Below are 19,470 nucleotides of genomic sequence, written 5' to 3'. Positions count from 1 at the left end.
TACGGCTGAGGATGGGGAAAACCCTCAGCCGTGCGATGCCAGAAGATGTAAACCACTGCTCGGCCAGGACAAGAGAATTAGGGAGCAGGTCACCTCCTAACGCATCCCTAATCCGTCCCTAACTCCTAGCTGCATGGGCCGACCTTGAAGGTAGGAGGGCACATGCTCAGGAACCTCGGATCCCTACTCACCCTCCGCTGGTCCCTGAACTAGGAGTGAAGGGTAAGAAGACCTGTTCCTTCTGGACACTGAGGAACAGGAGTCTCACTGGCCAAGCTGCAGGAAAAAGGGGAACAGAAACAGGCCTATGGATATGGCAGGTGAACTGAACTAGTTCCAGCCACCTGCCACAGCCTTGCTGACTGGATCCGTGTGCAGGCAAGCTGAAGTCCACAACAATACAAAATAGAACTCAGCACACACACATCCACACACAGGAATCCAGATCCATAGCTGCACTAAATAATAAAGGAAAACATCAACTTAAACATCACACATAAACTTAAACTTATGACCACAAGGGTGGCCCCCACTGGCAGGTGATATAAAACAGGAGGCTACTCCAGCTAGCCATGGCTGAAGTACCCCTCAGACTGGAGATAAACACAGAGGCTTTATAGGCCCAAGTAGTCACACCCACACAGACACACCCAGTGATCACACACACAGAAGGGAATTAACCCTTCCAACACCAGGAAGTGTAATGAGACCACATAAGGGGAAATAGACACAAATACTCACTGCAGCTGTTACCGATGACAATGACATGTGTGGCAAACGTGTCCTGGGAGCCGGCCAAAAGGCCGAGACACTGCCACCACATGTACATACACCAAACGTTGCCACGGGCAGCTACAGTGAAGAGAAAATGTCACAGTGCACACCAAACATAAAACAGAGTGCCCACCAGACATTCAGAGTGCATAAATACACACACACAACTCAGGTGTAACCGCATGCACTTGACAGTAAGCTACCTAGCACCAGCTCCGGCTGCTATACTGCCAAGTACAATCACATGTTGCCAGCGGCAACCACAAGCGAGGCAACAAACTAGCGGCCCTCACCTATGGCTGAACAACAACAACCAAACTGCAGGCAACAGCATGCGGACACAGGAGTCACGACCATGACCATGGCCGTGACAGCAATGAACATATCATTGAAAGAATATATGACATCTTGATAGAGAATAAGCATATGATACTGTTCTGAACAGTTTACAGAAGATTCTTTATTGTACTTTTTATTACTTTTATCCATTTATTTTAATATATATGTCAAAAAAAACATCCTGTATTTCCATATAAGAGTGACCAATCCACTTCTTTCTTACATATTATGACATATACTGACATATAGGTCCTAAAATATACTCTGCATTGAATGGATCCAAATAAGCCAAATGTAACGATAGGCTGCAATATATTCCCACATCAAGGGGTTGAATTACTCGAATAAGCAGAATCAACAATGTTTGGTATATTTTTCCACCTCAGGTTTAAATTTTGAGTGTGTATACAGTACACACCTCACGTTCAGTTAGCTAGTATCATTAATTAATCAACAGGTATGTTAATCCATCTGCAGGAAAAATACCCACACTATTCCAGGTCAGATTAACAAACTGCGAAGCAGTGATAAAATATGGCGGTATGGCAGAAAAGCTTGCGGTGTATTAGTGGCGTCCCACTCTACCGTGCTGCCAAAAACGAGATGGCTTCTATTGCTGTAAATATCCTTTGCAAACAGGCCCGTTCATATGATCCTCAGTTGACCACGTTTGTGGTAAGTAGTACGTTCAGATGTTCGCGGGACTCTCAAGATGTATGGTACAACCAGTGTCAGGCAACACCAGGAAGTAGGTGGGATTCCAGAGATATGTCTCTCAATCTGTATTTCTTCAAAGAAGGCGGTGGATAAAGGCAATTATACAGTTGCTCATCTGTAAATGCAGCAGGTTCTGACCAAACGCGTTTCGGGGTTTCTACTATACCCCTTCCTCAGTGGTGACCTGCTAAGGCAACTAGCATCCCCTTTTATACCTCTTAGAGGACATAAAGAGGTATAAAAGGGGATGCTAGCCTGTGGCCAACGTGCAAAATTGTAAATGGTAGGCCTAGACATCCAGCTAGTCAAGGATCTGTTGACTGATTAAATCAACGTGCTTGGCTAATTGACAATGACACAAAAAATTGGGCTATAGGTTGTTATTTTGTTCAATTCCAAAATAATTCCTCTTTTCATCGAACCATTAAATGATCACCTTACAAAGCTTTATTTGGAACAGAACCAAAAACAGGACTCCAATCTACTCATATTTCGAAAGAGTTGCTTGAAAAACTTGTTACTGAAGAGGACTTGGATCTACTTCTTAATCAGCAGGAGCATGACATTATTTTAACACCAGAACACTTACCAGCAGCTTTCTTAGAGAACAACAACGACGCTTCAACTTTAAAAGATCTACCAGCATCTGAATTAAATGATTACAATGCTTCAACTTCAAATGATCTATCAATAGTTAAATCAACCAACAATAACATCCACTCGAACCAGTTAACAACTCTACTTCAACTCCAGCTTCAACAGCTCAAACATCTGTAGTGTTACTTGCATCAGAAGGGGAAGCACGTTGTATTGTTTGGGGAATGGAATCTACTGGAGCCCATTCATGTGACATTTGTAAAAATCCGGTGCACGCAATATGTGGGGATAAAGTAGGAGAAGAAGGATATGGATGTCATTTATGCCAAAAAGAAGAGAGCATTAAAGATCAAAGGTCAGAACACCTGAAAAGATCACCTTAAAAAATGAAATAAGTTTATTTAAAGAAATGTAAAGACGTGTTAGTGGATTCCACAGTTTTGGTATATGTACCTAAGGTAGATAGAGGCCCATTAGATGGAAATAACATTGCGGGGATCGTATTAGATATAAAAAATTATTTATACCAAATTGGTACCTCAGTTGGAATTATAAAAGATTGGCTACCCAGAGACGCTCTTCAAATAGCGACTGCAACATTTACCGAAACAGTTCCCCAAACTAACCTAAGTCTGCGTGAGATTGCAGGAAAATGATCCTTATTTGGAGGTCAAGGATTTAAGAAATGTTCTTGTGAATAGGGATGAGCGAACTCGAACTGTATAGTTCGGGTTCGTACCGAATTTTGGGGTGTCCGTGACACGGACCCGAACCCGGACATTTTCGTAAAAGTCCGGGTTCGGGTTCGGTGTTCGTCGCTTTCTTCGCGCTTTTGTGACGCTTTCTTGGCGCTTTTTGAAAGGCTGCAAAGCAGCCAATCAACAAGCGTCATACTACTTGCCCCAAGAGGCCATCACAGCCATGCCTACTATTGGCATGGCTGTGATTGGCCAGAGCACCATGTGACCCAGCCTCTATTTAAGCTGGAGTCACATAGCGCCGCCCGTCACTCTGCTCTGATTAGCGTAGGGAGAGGTTGCGGCTGCGACAGTAGGGCGAGATTAGGCAGATTAACTCCTCCAAAGGACTTGATTAACTGATCGATCTGCAGCTGTGGATCATTGAGCTGCTGATCCTCAATTGCTCACTGTTTTTAGGCTGCACAGACCGTTTGTCAGTCTCATTTTTCTGGGGTGATCGGCGGCCATTTTGTGTCTTGTGGTGCGCCAGCACAAGCTGCGACCAAGTGCATTTAACCCTCAATGGTGTGGTTGTTTTTTGGCTAAAGCCTACATCAGGGTGAAGCTGTCACACCAAGTGCATTTAACCAGCAATAGTCTGTTCATTTTTTGGCCATATACAAAATCAGGGGCAAGCTGCGCCTGTCACCAAGTGCATTTAACCCTCAATGGTGTGGTTGTTTTTTGGCTAAAGCCTACATCAGGGTGAAGCTGTCACACCAAGTGCATTTAACCAGCAATAGTCTGTTCATTTTTTGGCCATATACAAAATCAGGGGCAAGCTGCGCCTGTCACCAAGTGCATTTAACCCTCAATGGTGTGGTTGTTTTTTGGCTAAAGCCTACATCAGGGTGAAGCTGTCACACCAAGTGCATTTAACCAGCAATAGTCTGTTCATTTTTTGGCCATATACAAAATCAGGGGCAAGCTGCGCCTGTCACCAAGTGCATTTAACCCTCAATGGTGTGGTTGTTTTTTGGCTAAAGCCTACATCAGGGTGAAGCTGTCACACCAAGTGCATTTAACCAGCAATAGTCTGTTCATTTTTTGGCCATATCCCAGTCTAATTCTGTCACTAAATCCATACCGGTCACCCAGCGCCTAAATACTAGGCCTCAAATTTATATCCAGCTAAATCTGTCCCTAGTGCTGTAGCTGGGCGAGTTATTTAGTGTCCGTTCAAGCACATTTCTTGTTCTGGGTTGAAATACAATTCCCAATTTAGCAATTTCATAATTTAGTGGTTCCTGCTATATCAGAGCTATTTGAAATCTATCCCAAAAAGGGTATATAATATTGAAGGTGCACATTGGGTCATTCAGAATAACTTCACACACACCCGCTACTGTGTATTTCCAAGTCTAATTCTGTCACTAAACCCATACCTGTCACCCAGCGCCTAAATACTAGGCCTCAAATTTAAATCCCTCTAAATCTCTCGTTACCCACCGCTGTACTGTTGTTGCTGGGCAAGATATTTAGTGTCCGTCAAAGCACATTTTTTGTTCTGGGTTGAAGTACAATTCCCAATTTAGCAATTTCATAATTTAGTGGTTTCTGCTATATCAGAGCTATTTGAAATCTATCCCTAAAAGGGTATATAATATTGAAGGTGCACATAGGGTCATTCAGAATAACTTCACACACACGCTTCTGTGCATTTCCAAGTCTAATTCTGTCACTAAATCCATACCGGTGACCCAGCGCCTAAATACTAGGCCTCAAATTTAAATCCCTCTAAATCTCTCGTTACCCACCGCTGTACTGTTGTTGCTGGGCAAGATATTTAGTGTCCGTCAAAGCACATTTTTTGTTCTGGGTTGAAGTACAATTCCCAATTTAGCAATTTCATAATTTAGTGGTTTCTGCTATATCAGAGCTATTTGAAATCTATCCCTAAAAGGGTATATAATATTGAAGGTGCACATAGGGTCATTCAGAATAACTTCACACACACGCTTCTGTGCATTTCCAAGTCTAATTCTGTCACTAAATCCATACCGGTGACCCAGCGCCTAAATACTAGGCCTCAAATTTAAATCCCTCTAAATCTCTCGTTACCCACCGCTGTACTGTTGTTGCTGGGCAAGATATTTAGTGTCCGTCAAAGCACATTTTTTGTTCTGGGTTGAAGTACAATTCCCAATTTAGCAATTTCATAATTTAGTGGTTCCTGCTATATCAGAGCTATTTGAAATCTATCCCAAAAAGGGTATATAATATTGAAGGTGCACATTGGGTCATTCAGAATAACTTCACACACACCCGCTACTGTGTATTTCCAAGTCTAATTCTGTCACTAAACCCATACCTGTCACCCAGCGCCTAAATACTAGGCCTCAAATTTAAATCCCTCTAAATCTCTCGTTACCCACCGCTGTACTGTTGTTGCTGGGCAAGATATTTAGTGTCCGTCAAAGCACATTTTTTGTTCTGGGTTGAAGTACAATTCCCAATTTAGCAATTTCATAATTTAGTGGTTTCTGCTATATCAGAGCTATTTGAAATCTATCCCTAAAAGGGTATATAATATTGAAGGTGCACATTGGGTCATTCAGAATAACTTCACACACACCCGCTACTGTGTATTTCCAAGTCTAATTCTGTCACTAAACCCATACCTGTCACCCAGCGCCTAAATACTAGGCCTCAAATTTAAATCCCTCTAAATCTCTCGTTACCCACCGCTGTACTGTTGTTGCTGGGCAAGATATTTAGTGTCCGTCAAAGCACATTTTTTGTTCTGGGTTGAAGTACAATTCCCAATTTAGCAATTTCATAATTTAGTGGTTTCTGCTATATCAGAGCTATTTGAAATCTATCCCTAAAAGGGTATATAATATTGAAGGTGCACATAGGGTCATTCAGAATAACTTCACACACACGCTTCTGTGCATTTCCAAGTCTAATTCTGTCACTAAATCCATACCGGTGACCCAGCGCCTAAATACTAGGCCTCAAATTTAAATCCCTCTAAATCTCTCGTTACCCACCGCTGTACTGTTGTTGCTGGGCAAGATATTTAGTGTCCGTCAAAGCACATTTTTTGTTCTGGGTTGAAGTACAATTCCCAATTTAGCAATTTCATAATTTAGTGGTTCCTGCTATATCAGAGCTATTTGAAATCTATCCCAAAAAGGGTATATAATATTGAAGGTGCACATTGGGTCATTCAGAATAACTTCACACACACCCGCTACTGTGTATTTCCAAGTCTAATTCTGTCACTAAACCCATACCTGTCACCCAGCGCCTAAATACTAGGCCTCAAATTTAAATCCCTCTAAATCTCTCGTTACCCGCTGTACTGTTGTAGCTGGGCAAGTTATTTAGTGTCCGTCAAAGCACATTTTTTGTTCTGGGTTGAAGTACAATTCCCAATTTAGCAATTTCATAATTTAGTGGTTCCTGCTATATCAGAGCTATTTGAAATCTATCCCTAAAAGGGTATATAATATTCAAGGTGCACATTAGGGTCATTCAGAATAACTTCACACACACGCTTCTGTGCATTTCCAAGTCTAATTCTGTCACTAAATCCATACCGGTCACCCAGCGCCTAAATACTAGGCCTCAAATTTATATCCCGCTGAATTTGAATACAATACATTGGGCCAAATAATATATTTGTTGTTGTGGTGAACCATAACAATGAGAAAAACATCTAGTAAGGGACGCGGACGTGGACATGGTCGTGGTGGTGTTAGTGGACCCTCTGGTGCTGGGAGAGGACGTGGCCGTTCTGCCACATCCACACGTCCTAGTGTACCAACTACCTCAGGTCCCAGTAGCCGCCAGAATTTACAGCGATATATGGTGGGGCCCAATGCCGTTCTAAGGATGGTAAGGCCTGAGCAGGTACAGGCATTAGTCAATTGGGTGGCCGACAGTGGATCCAGCACGTTCACATTATCTCCCACCCAGTCTTCTGCAGAAAGCGCACAGATGGCGCCTGAAAACCAACCCCATCAGTCTGTCACATCACCCCCATGCATACCAGGGAAACTGTCTCAGCCTCAAGTTATGCAGCAGTCTCTTATGCTGTTTGAAGACTCCGCTGGCAGGGTTTCCCAAGGGCATCCACCTAGCCCTTCCCCAGCGGTGAAAGACATAGAATGCACTGACGCACAACCACTTATGTTTCCTGATGATGAGGACATGGGAATACCACCTCAGCATGTCTCTGATGATGACGAAACACAGGTGCCAACTGCTGCGTCTTTCTGCAGTGTGCAGACTGAACAGGAGGTCAGGGATCAAGACTGGGTGGAAGACGATGCAGGGGACGATGAGGTCCTAGACCCCACATGGAATGAAGGTCGTGCCACTGACTTTCACAGTTCGGAGGAAGAGGCAGTGGTGAGACCGAGCCAACAGCGTAGCAAAAGAGGGAGCAGTGGGCAAAAGCAGAACACCCGCCGCCAAGAGACTCCGCCTGCTACTGACCGCCGCCATCTGGGACCGAGCACCCCAAAGGCAGCTTCAAGGAGTTCCCTGGCATGGCACTTCTTCAAACAATGTGCTGACGACAAGACCCGAGTGGTTTGCACGCTGTGCCATCAGAGCCTGAAGCGAGGCATTAACGTTCTGAACCTGAGCACAACCTGCATGACCAGGCACCTGCATGCAAAGCATGAACTGCAGTGGAGTAAACACCTTAAAACCAAGGAAGTCACTCAGGCTCCCCCTGCTACCTCTTCTGCTGCTGCCGCCTCGGCCTATTCTGCTGCTGCCGCCTCGGCCTCTTCCTCCGCCTCTGGAGGAACGTTGGCACCTGCCGCCCAGCAAACAGGGGATGTACCACCAACACCACCACCACCACCTCCGTCACCAAGCGTCTCAACCATGTCACACGCCAGCGTTCAGCTCTCCATCTCACAAACATTTGATAGAAAGCGTAAATTCCCACCTAGCCACCCTCGATCCCTGGCCCTGAATGCCAGCATTTCTAAACTACTGGCCTATGAAATGCTGTCATTTAGGCTGGTGGACACAGACAGCTTCAAACAGCTCATGTCGCTTGCTGTCCCACAGTATGTTGTTCCCAGCCGGCACTACTTCTCCAAGAGAGCCGTGCCTTCCCTGCACAACCAAGTATCCGATAAAATCAAGTGTGCACTGCGCAACGCCATCTGTAGCAAGGTCCACCTAACCACAGATACGTGGACCAGTAAGCACGGCCAGGGACGCTATATCTCCCTAACTGCACACTGGGTAAATGTAGTGGCAGCTGGGCCCCAGGCGGAGAGCTGTTTGGCGCACGTCCTGCCGCCGCCAAGGATCGCAGGGCAACATTCTTTGCCTCCTGTTGCCACCTCCTCCTTCTCGGCTTCCTCCTCCTCTTCTTCCACCTGCTCATCCAGTCAGCCACACACCTTCACCACCAACTTCAGCACAGCCCGGGGTAAACGTCAGCAGGCCATTCTGAAACTCATATGTTTGGGGGACAGGCCCCACACCGCACAGGAGTTGTGGCGGGGTATTGAACAACAGACCGACGAGTGGTTGCTGCCGGTGAGCCTCAAGCCCGGCCTGGTGGTGTGTGATAATGGGCGAAATCTCGTTGCAGCTCTGGGACTAGCCAATTTGACGCACATCCCTTGCTTGGCGCATGTGCTGAATTTGGTGGTGCAGAAGTTCATTCACAACTACCCCGACATGTCAGAGCTGCTGCATAAAGTGCGGGCCGTCTGTTCGCGCTTCCGGCGTTCACATCCTGCCGCTGCTCGCCTGTCTGCGCTACAGCGTAACTTCGGCCTTCCCGCTCACCGCCTCATATGCGACGTGCCCACCAGGTGGAACTCCACCTTGCACATGCTGGACAGACTGTGCGAGCAGCAGCAGGCCATAGTGGAGTTTCAGCTGCAGCACGCACGGGTCAGTCGCACTACAGAACAGCACCACTTCACCACCAATGACTGGGCCTCCATGCGAGACCTGTGTGCCCTGTTGCGCTGTTTCGAGTACTCCACCAACATGGCCAGTGGCGATGACACCGTTATCAGCGTTACAATACCACTTCTATGTCTCCTTGAGAAAACACTTAGGGCGATGATGGAACAGGAGGTGGCCCAGGAGGAGGAGGAGGAGGATGAGGAAGAGGGGTCATTTTTAGCACTTTCAGGCCAGTCTCTTCGAAGTGACTCAGAGGGAGGTTTTTTGCAACAGCAGAGGCCAGGTACAAATGTGGCCAGCCAGGGCCCACTACTGGAGGACGAGGAGGACGAGGATGAGGAGGAGGTGGAGGAGGATGAGGATGAAGCATGGTCACAGCGGGGTGGCACCCAACGCAGCTCGGGTCCATCACTGGTGCGTGGCTGGGGGGAAAGGCAGGACGATGACGATACGCCTCCCACAGAGGACAGCTTGTCCTTACCCCTGGGCAGCCTGGCACACATGAGCGACTACATGCTGCAGTGCCTGCGCAACGACAGCAGAGTTGCCCACATTTTAACCTGTGCGGACTACTGGGTTGCCACCCTGCTGGATCCACGCTACAAAGACAATGTGCCCACCTTACTTCCTGCACTGGAGCGTGATAGGAAGATGCGCGAGTACAAGCGCACGTTGGTAGACGCGCTACTGAGAGCATTCCCAAATGTCACAGGGGAACAAGTGGAAGCCCAAGGCCAAGGCAGAGGAGGAGCAAGAGGTCGCCAAGGCAGCTGTGTCACGGCCAGCTCCTCTGAGGGCAGGGTTAGCATGGCAGAGATGTGGAAAACTTTTGTCAACACGCCACAGCTAACTGCACCACCACCTGATACGCAACGTGTTAGCAGGAGGCAACATTTCACTAACATGGTGGAACAGTACGTGTGCACACCCCTCCACGTACTGACTGATGGTTCGGCCCCATTCAACTTCTGGGTCTCTAAATTGTCCACGTGGCCAGAGCTAGCCTTTTATGCCTTGGAGGTGCTGGCCTGCCCGGCAGCCAGCGTTTTGTCTGAACGTGTATTCAGCACGGCAGGGGGCGTCATTACAGACAAACGCAGCCGCCTGTCTACAGCCAATGTGGACAAGCTGACGTTCATAAAAATGAACCAGGCATGGATCCCACAGGACCTGTCCGTCCCTTGTCCAGATTAGACATTAACTACCTCCCCATAACCATATATTATTGGACTCCAGGGCACTTCCTCATTCAATCCTATTTTTATTTTCATTTTACCATTATATTGCGATGCTACCCAAAGTTGAATGAACCTCTCCTCTGCCTGTGTGCTAGGCCTAAATATATGCCAATGGACTGTTGCAGTGGTGGCTGACATGAAGCCTGATTCTCTGCTATGACATGCAGACTAATTCTCTGCTGACATGAAGCCAGATTGTCTGTTACGGGACCTCTCTCCTCTGCCTGGGTGCTGGGCCTAAATTTATGACAATGGACTGTTGCAGTGGTGGCTGACGTGAAGCCTGATTCTCTGCTATGACATGCAGACTGATTCTCTGCTGACATGAAGCCAGATCGTCTGTTACGGGACCTCTCTGCTCTGCCTGTGTGCTAGGCCTAAATATATGCCAATGGACTGTTGCAGTGGTGGGTGACGTGAAGCCTCATTCTCTGCTATGACATGCAGACTGATTCTCTGCTGACATGAAGCCAGATTGTCTGTTACGGGACCTCTCTGCTCTGCCTGTGTGCTAGGCCTAAATATATGCCAATGGACTGTTGCAGTGGTGGGTGACGTGAAGCCTCATTCTCTGCTATGACATGCAGACTGATTCTCTGCTGTCATGAAGCCAGATTGTCTGTTACGGGACCTCTCTGCTCTGCCTGTGTGCTAGGCCTAAATATATGCCAATGGACTGTTGCAGTGGTGGGTGACGTGAAGCCTCATTCTCTGCTATGACATGCAGACTGATTCTCTGCTGACATGAAGCCAGATTGTCTGTTACGGGACCTCTCTGCTCTGCCTGTGTGCTAGGCCTAAATATATGCCAATGGACTGTTGCAGTGGTGGGTGACGTGAAGCCTCATTCTCTGCTATGACATGCAGACTGATTCTCTGCTGTCATGAAGCCAGATTGTCTGTTACGGGACCTCTCTGCTCTGCCTGTGTGCTAGGCCTAAATATATGCCAATGGACTGTTGCAGTGGTGGGTGACGTGAAGCCTCATTCTCTGCTATGACATGCAGACTAATTCTCTGCTGACATGAAGACAGATTCTCTGTTACGGGACCTCTCTCCTCTGCCTGTGTGTGTGCTGGGCCTAAATATATGCCAATGGACTGTTGCAGTGGTGGCTGACGTGAAGCCTCATTCTCTGCTATGACATGCAGACTGATTCTCTGCTGACATGAAGCCAGATTCTCTGTTACGGGACCTCTCTCCTCTGCCTGTGTGTGTGCTGGGCCTAAATATATGCCAATGGACTGTTGCAGTGGTGGCTGACGTGAAGCCTCATTCTCTGCTATGACATGCAGACTGATTCTCTGCTGACATGAAGCCAGATTCTCTGTTACGGGACCTCTCTCCTCTGCCTGTGTGCTAGGCCTAAATATATGCCAATGGACTGTTGCAGTGGTGGCTGACGTGAAGCCTCATTCTCTGCTATGACATGCAGACTAATTCTCTGCTGACATGAAGACAGATTCTCTGTTACGGGACCTCTCTCCTCTGCCTGGGTGCCGGGGCCTAAATATCTGAGAATGGACTGTTCCAGTGGTGGGTGACGGGAAGCCAGATTCTCTGCTATGGAACCTCTCTCCAATTGATTTTGGTTAATTTTTATTTATTTAATTTTTATTTTAATTAATTTCCCTATCCACATTTGTTTGCAGGGGATTTACCTACATGTTGCTGCCTTTTGCAGCCCTCTAGCCCTTTCCTGGGCTGTTTTACAGCCGTTTTAGTGCCGAAAAGTTCGGGTCCCCATTGACTTCAATGAGCTTCGGGTTCGGGACGAAGTTCGGATCGGGTTCGGATCCCGAACCCGAACATTTCCGGGATGTTCGGCCGAACTTCTCGAACCCGAACATCCAGGTGTTCGCTCAACTCTACTTGTGAACAATCCAAAATACAACGTAATACAAAAAGATGTGCCTGTAAAAAAAGTAACGCACTTTGTAACTCGAGATGCCACAAATCAACAATGTGTTTTAATAAAAATTAATGAACATTATTATTTATTAATTACATTCACAATTTTTTTTTTATTTCACTAAAAATATCTTTTTTGTTTTAAAAAATATCAGCTTAAAGAGGACCTTCCACCGATTATTACAATGTGAACTAAGAATACAGACATGTAGAGAGGCGCCCGGGGATCTCACTGCACTTCCTATTATCCCTGGGCGCCGCTCTGTTCTCCTGCTATACCCTCTGGTATCTCCGGCCACTAAGTTATAGTAGGCAGAGATTTCAGTCACTAAGTTATGGTAGGTGGAGTCTGCCCTTGTTCTGCTGTAGCGCTGGCCAATCGCAGCGCAGAGCTCACAGCCTGGGAGGTTATTTTCTCCCAGGCTGTGAGCTCTGCAATGCGATTGGCCAGCGTTACAGCAGAACAAAGGCAGACTCCGCCTACTATAACTTAGTGACCGGAGATACCGGAGGACATAGAGGGAGAACGGAGCGGCGCCCAGGGATAATAGTAAGTGCAGTGAGATCCCCAGGCGCTGCTCTCCATGTCTGTATACTTAGTTCATAGTGTAATAATCGGTGAAAGGTCCTCTTTAAGTACCTATTTCTTGCAATATTATTTCATATTATTATTATATTATCAAAAATATTAAACTTTTCACTAAAACAGTTAAATCACTTACTTTCTTTAATAATTTGTGTTTCAATGACTATTGTTGTATTACCTACTCTACATTTATTAATGCATAGTTTACTAAATAAATACTTTTAATATCTAAACAATATTATTTCATATTATTTTATATTATCAAAAATATTAAACTTTTCACTTAAACAGTTAAGGGATTTGATGATCAAATCACTTACTTTCTTAAGGGAACATCTTCTTCCGTGAATTGATCATATCCCTAAGGGATTTGATCAAATCTCCATTTTTATCATTTCCCTGCAACATATACACACTCACCATTTACACCTGAGGTGGAAAGATATATATATATATATTGCAGCCTATCGTTACATTTGGTTTATTTGGATCCGTTCAATGCAGAGTATATTTTATAACCTATATGTCAGTATATATCATTATATGTCAGTTTATAGTTGATTTTTATTGAATATGCCTTGCAGGGAATAAGTATTTTTTAATATTTTTGATATTTTAACATATGCCCTGGTACATATGTAGTGTTCCAGTTTGTGAGTGCTGAGCCCAGCTTTTACCTTTTTATCTTTATTAGTATTAAATTGTCCTCAGAGGCAGTCCATAATGAGCAATGGCAATGTTAGAGCTGCATGTGAAGTACTGTATATTAACGTCCTCAGAGGCAGTCCATAAGGAGCAATGGGGATGTTAGAGCTGCATGTGAAGTACTGTATATTAACGTCCTCAGAGGCAGTCCATAATAAGCAATGGCGATGTTAGAGCTGCATGTGAAGTACTGTATATTAATGTCCTCAGAGGCAGTCCATAATGAGCAATGGCGATGTTAGAGCTGCATGTGAAGTACTGTATATTAATGTCCTCAGAGGCAGTCTATAATGAGAAATGGTGATGTTAGAGCTGCATGTGAAGTACTGTATATTAACGTCCTCAGAGGCAGTCCATAATAAGCAATGGCGATGTTAGAGCTGCATGTGAAGTACTGTATAATAATGTCCTCAGAGGCAGTCCATACTAAGCAAAGAAGTAAGGTGCTGACCATCTGGTTAACGATATAAAGTCCATAGTCCATACAAAAAAGCATTGCGGTACCTGGAAAAGAAATACGCACAATGGGCACAATACTTGAGATGTTGCTGAAATAGCAAAAGATTAGTGCAAACACAAGTCAAACATTTAATGCAAATAGATAGGGCAATAAAATAGTGCAATAGATAAGGCACAAATTTAATGCAAGCAGGTAGTACAATAAAATAATGCAATAACTTCACATTAGAATCTCTTTTTAGTGCTTGCGGATCCAGTGCACCAAACTGGGATCAAATAGTGCAAAAGAGTCTTTTGTAATCCATAGGGAATAAAGCAATGTCACTATTTGTAATCCAAATAAGGCAATATTGGTAATCCACGTGAGGTAATGTTTGTAATCCATGGGAAATAATGTCATTATTTGTAATCCAAATGAGGTAGTAAAAGTCATTTGTTGTTATCCACACAAGGCAGTAATGTCATTTGTAATCCACATGGGTATAGGAATAGTGATGAGCAGCATAGGCAATATTCTTATTCTCCATATATCCTGAATTTTTGGCCTAATATTCGCCATAAATTCGTAAATTTGTGATCTCCAGTCATTATTTTCTTGATTGTAAAAATCGGCAATGTGATATATTCACGATAAAAATTCACGATTAGAATATTCGTGATCAACACTAGCCATGAACTTGAGACAAAATTAACCCTCTTTTGTACTGTGAACATACATGTGTATGGAGTCTACCTGTCTCCCATCAGCCACAGACCTGCTGCTTTGCTTCGGGAGCAAAGATCTGTGTTTGGCCTCGTTCCCAGGACGGCTTTGCTAGCTGGGAGGCTCCCTGCTCCTAGGTCTGCCTTGAGCGCCGAGCTGATTACTCGGTGCTCGACTTGTATGTCTGTCGGTCACATGACGCTGGCCACGTCACATGACCCTCAGACCCCACTATAAATACAGGCAGCCTGCTGGCCACAGGTTGCCTGTTAATTCTAGGTTCCTGGCTTTTTGTTGGACTACTGATTACTCACCTGATCCTGTTCCCTGACGATCCTTTGCCTGCTCCTCCTGTACTGCGCATCCCTCCTGGTATTGTGACCTCGGCTCCCACCTGACTACTCTTTGCGGACTCCTCTGGTACTTCTCAACTCTTCTGGTATTTGACTCCGTCTTCTCCTGACCATTCTTTGCTTAACCCTTTGTTCTGCGTAGCTCTCTCGGTTCTGACCCGGTCCGTTCACGTTCCGTATTTTGTCTTGTCTGTCTACCCTGCACATATCCTAAGTAAGGGACTGTCGTCCAGTTGTCCCCTGTCATCAGGACTTGTGAAGCAAGTAGGCAGGGCCAGGGGTGAGGGTGGAGCGCAGTGGTCACTATCCTTCCCCCTGTGTGTGTGTGCGTTACCGTTACACTACCTCATTCACAAAGCTCTGGTTTTGACTACTTCAAGAAAGTGTATGTTTTTCTGAGAAAATTTCAAACAAACAAATGACATTGTTTCTACAGAAGGAAGAAGTAACGGTGAAGATGAAACCTACTGCACGGAGCAGCGCGGCACCGTCATCGTAGAAGAGAAGGGCTCTGTGACTATTCCATGTAACTTCACATATCCAAACTCGAAGGGCAAACCTGTAGATGTGAGAATGTCCTGGACACAAAGTAAGTCGGAACGTTGTGGAGGTGCAGAAACCATATATAATCACACAACAGGCTGGACGCATGAGAATTATAGAGGAAGAATCTCACTGGGGGGAAATCCCAACGGAGAAAAAACAGCGACAATTACCATTAATGATCTGAGGAGGACGGATGGCCCCACGATCTGCTGTAGAATGGAAATATACGTGAACGATACCTATAAAGATGTATTCCAGAACCGTCATGGAACTAACATAAAGTTTACAGGTAGAGTAATAACTGTATAATCATTCTATATGGTGTAGTGTATCACCCTGCAGGAGGAGGGGCAGACTCATAGCTCCCTTCTATATGTATCACCCTGCAGGAGGAGGAGCAGACTCATAGCTCCTTCTATATGTATCACCCTGCAGGAGGAGGAGCAGACTCATAGCTCCTTCTATATGTATCACCCTGCAGGAGGAGGGGCAGACTGTTAGCTCCTTCTATATGTATCACCCTGCAGGAGGAGGAGCAGACTCATAGCTCCTTCTATATGTATCACCCTGCAGGAGGAGGGGCAGACTCATAGCTCCTTCTATATGTATCACCCTGCAGGAGGAGGGGCAGACTCATAGCTCCTTCTATATGTATCACCCTGCAGGAGGAGGGGCAGACTCATAGCTCCTTCTATATGTATCACCCTGCAGGAGGAGGAGCAGACTCATAGCTCCTTCTATATGTATCACCCTGCAGGAGGAGGGGCAGAATCATAGCTCCTTCTATATGTATCACCCTGCAGGAGGAGGGGCAGACTCATAGCTCCTTCTATATGTATCACCCTGCAGGAGGAGGGGCAGACTCATAGCTCCTTCTATATGTATCAGCCTGCAGGAGGAGGGGCAGACTCATAGCTCCCTTCTATATGTATCACCCTGCAGGAGGAGGGGCAGACTCATAGCTCCTTCTATATGTATCACCCTGCAGGGGGAGGGGCAGACTCATAGCTCCTTCTATATGTATCACCCTGCAGGAGGAGGAGCAGACTCATAGCTCCTTCTATATGTATCACCCTGCAGGAGGAGGGGCAGACTCATAGCTCCCTTCTATATGTATCACCCTGCAGGAGGAGGGGCAGACTAATAGCTCCTTCTATATGTATCACCCTACAGGAGGAGGGGCAGACTCATAGCTCCCTTCTATATGTATCACCCTGCAGGAGGAGGGGCAGACTCATAGCTCCTTCTATATGTATCACCCTGCAGGAGGAGGAGCAGACTCATAGCTCCCTTCTGTATGTATCACCCTGCAGGAGGAGGGGCAGACTCATAGCTCCTTCTATATGTATCACCCTGCAGGAGGAGGAGCAGACTCATAGCTCCCTTCTGTATGTATCACCCTGCATGAGGAGGAGCAGACTCATAGCTCCTTCTATATGTATCACCCTGCAGGAGGAGGGGCAGACTCATAGCTCCTTCTATATGTATCACCCTGCAGGAGGAGGGGCAGACTCATAGCTCCTTCTATATGTATCACCCTGCAGGAGGAGGGGCAGACTCATAGCTCCCTTCTATATGTACCACCCTGCAGGAGGAGGAGCAGACTCATAGCTCCTTCTATATGTATCACCCTGCAGGAGGAGGAGCAGACTCATAGCTCCCTTCTATATGTATTACCCTGCAGGAGGAGGAGCAGACTCATAGCTCCTTCTATATGTATCACCCTGCAGGAGGAGGGGCAGACTGTTAGCTCCTTCTATATGTATCACCCTGCAGGAGGAGGAGCAGACTCATAGCTCCTTCTATATGTATCACCCTGCAGGAGGAGGGGCAGACTCATAGCTCCTTCTATATGTATCACCCTGCAGGAGGAGGGGCAGACTCATAGCTCCTTCTATATGTATCACCCTGCAGGAGGAGGAGCAGACTCATAGCTCCTTCTATATGTATCACCCTGCAGGAGGAGGAACAGACTCATAGCACCTTCTATATGTATCACCCTGCAGGAGGAGGGGCAGACTCATAGCTCCTTCTATATGTATCACCCTGCAGGAGGAGGGGCAGACTCATAGCTCCTTCTATATGTATCACCCTGCAGGAGGAGGGGCAGACTCATAGCTCCTTCTATATGTATCACCCTGCAGGAGGAGGGGCAGACTCATAGCTCCTTCTATATGTATCACCCTGCAGGAGGAGGAGCAGACTCATAGCTCCTTCTATATGTATCACCCTGCAAGAGGAGGAGCAGACTCATAGCTCCTTCTATATGTATCACCCTGCAGGAGGAGGGGCAGACTCATAGCTCCTTCTATATGTATCACCCTGCAGGAGGAGGGGCAGACTCATAGCTCCTTCTATATGTATCACCCTGCAGGAGGAGGAGCAGACTCATAGCTCCTTCTATATGTATCACCCTGCAGGAGGAGGGGCAGACTCATAGCTCCTTCTATATGTATCACCCTGCAGGAGGAGGGTCAGACTCATAGCTCCTTCTATATGTATCACCCTGCAGGAGGAGGGGCAGACTCATAGCTCCTTCTATATGTATCACCCTGCAGGAGGAGGGGCAGACTAATAGCTCCTTCTATATGTATCACCCTGCAGGAGGAGGAGCAGACTCATAGCTCCTTCTATATGTATCACCCTGCAGGAGGAGGGGCAGACTCATAGCTCCTTCTATATGTATCACCCTGCAGGAGGAGGAGCAGACTCATTGCCCCCTTTGTCTGTATCACTGTGTATATGACATTGTTCTCCTTCTTATTCCTTACAGATGAGTTCTCAGTAGAACAGACGGATGTGGTTCCTGCTATGATCGGAGAAGATATCACTATACCCTGCTTCGTTCACTATAGGGATCCCTCTGTGATAGATCTTGTCTCCTGGCATATTGGAAGCAGCGATGTGTGTGCTGAGAATAATGAGAACAGTATTATATGGAATCAGCCGATCACAGTAGATCCTGGAGAACGATGGTCGGTGGTGGCTTTTCCTCAGGATTTGTCATTAAGAATAAAGGGAGTGACATCAGAGGACATCAAGCAATACTGCTGCAGAGTAAGAACAAAACTAAGGAATAACATTGCATCATCCACACATGGCACCGAGGTCGTACTTGTGGGTGAGTGAGGATAACAGTAACTTTCATTGTTAAAGGGATTCTGCCGGCTAGTTTGAGCCTAAAGAGCTGAGGACATGCTTTGCTTGATCACCACTCGAATGCCCACAATATACATTTTCCATAGCTTTCAGTGCTTTTATTAAATCAGAAAAACAATTGTGTATATATATATATATGCAAATGAGGCTAGTAAGGAGCCCAAGGGGCTGTTACCAACGTTTCAGGAGCCCATCCACACCCTCTGTGAAGTAGACCAGCACCGCCCGCATCCTCCCACTCTCCACCTTGCTCCCATGATGTCACATAGTTGAAGCACCGTATTATCGTGCATGACAGCTAGCGATTGTGCAGTTCATTTCCTGAGGCTGATGCCAGCACAGGGAAGGAACATCATGCCGGCACTCACATGCGCGAGATTACAGCGCTTCAACTCTGTGACGTCGGGGGAGCAAGAAAGAGGCTTGGTGGATGCGGGCGGTGCTGGGCTCCTTCACAGAGGGTGTGGCTGGGCTCCTGAAACGTTGGTTACAGCCCCTCGGGCTCCTTACTAGCCTAATTTGTGTGTGTGTGTGTGTATATATATATATATATATTTATATTATTGGAAAAAATCGGACAGCACTCCAGACTGTTTCTTCGGTAAAGCAAGTAATGTTTAATCACCCATGTGGTGGCAGCAAAAAAAGCAACGTTTCGGCTCTACATGAGTCTTTCTCAAGGCTTGAGAAAGGCTCATGTAGAGCCAAAACGTTGCTTTTTTGCTGCCACCACATGGGTGATTAAACA

At 46.1% G+C, this 19,470-nt stretch overlaps 1 protein-coding gene across 1 annotated transcript in view; it reads left to right on the top strand.

Moving 5' to 3' along the window:
* LOC122929231 overlaps positions 1–19,470 on the top strand; it is a 73,466-nt gene that overhangs the window by 34,829 nt on the left and 19,167 nt on the right. The window contains exons 2-3 of the mRNA XM_044282740.1: positions 15,454–15,852; positions 18,337–18,684. Of these exons, the coding sequence (XP_044138675.1) occupies positions 15,454–15,852; positions 18,337–18,684 (747 nt within the window). The remainder of the gene's footprint in view (positions 1–15,453; positions 15,853–18,336; positions 18,685–19,470) is intronic.

This window comes from Bufo gargarizans, chromosome 2 (genome assembly GCF_014858855.1).
Source record: "Bufo gargarizans isolate SCDJY-AF-19 chromosome 2, ASM1485885v1, whole genome shotgun sequence".
Classification (NCBI taxonomy): Eukaryota; Metazoa; Chordata; class Amphibia; order Anura; family Bufonidae; genus Bufo; species Bufo gargarizans.
The sequence above is the reverse complement of the archived record's forward strand: the minus strand, read 5'-3'. Positions and strand labels throughout refer to the sequence as shown.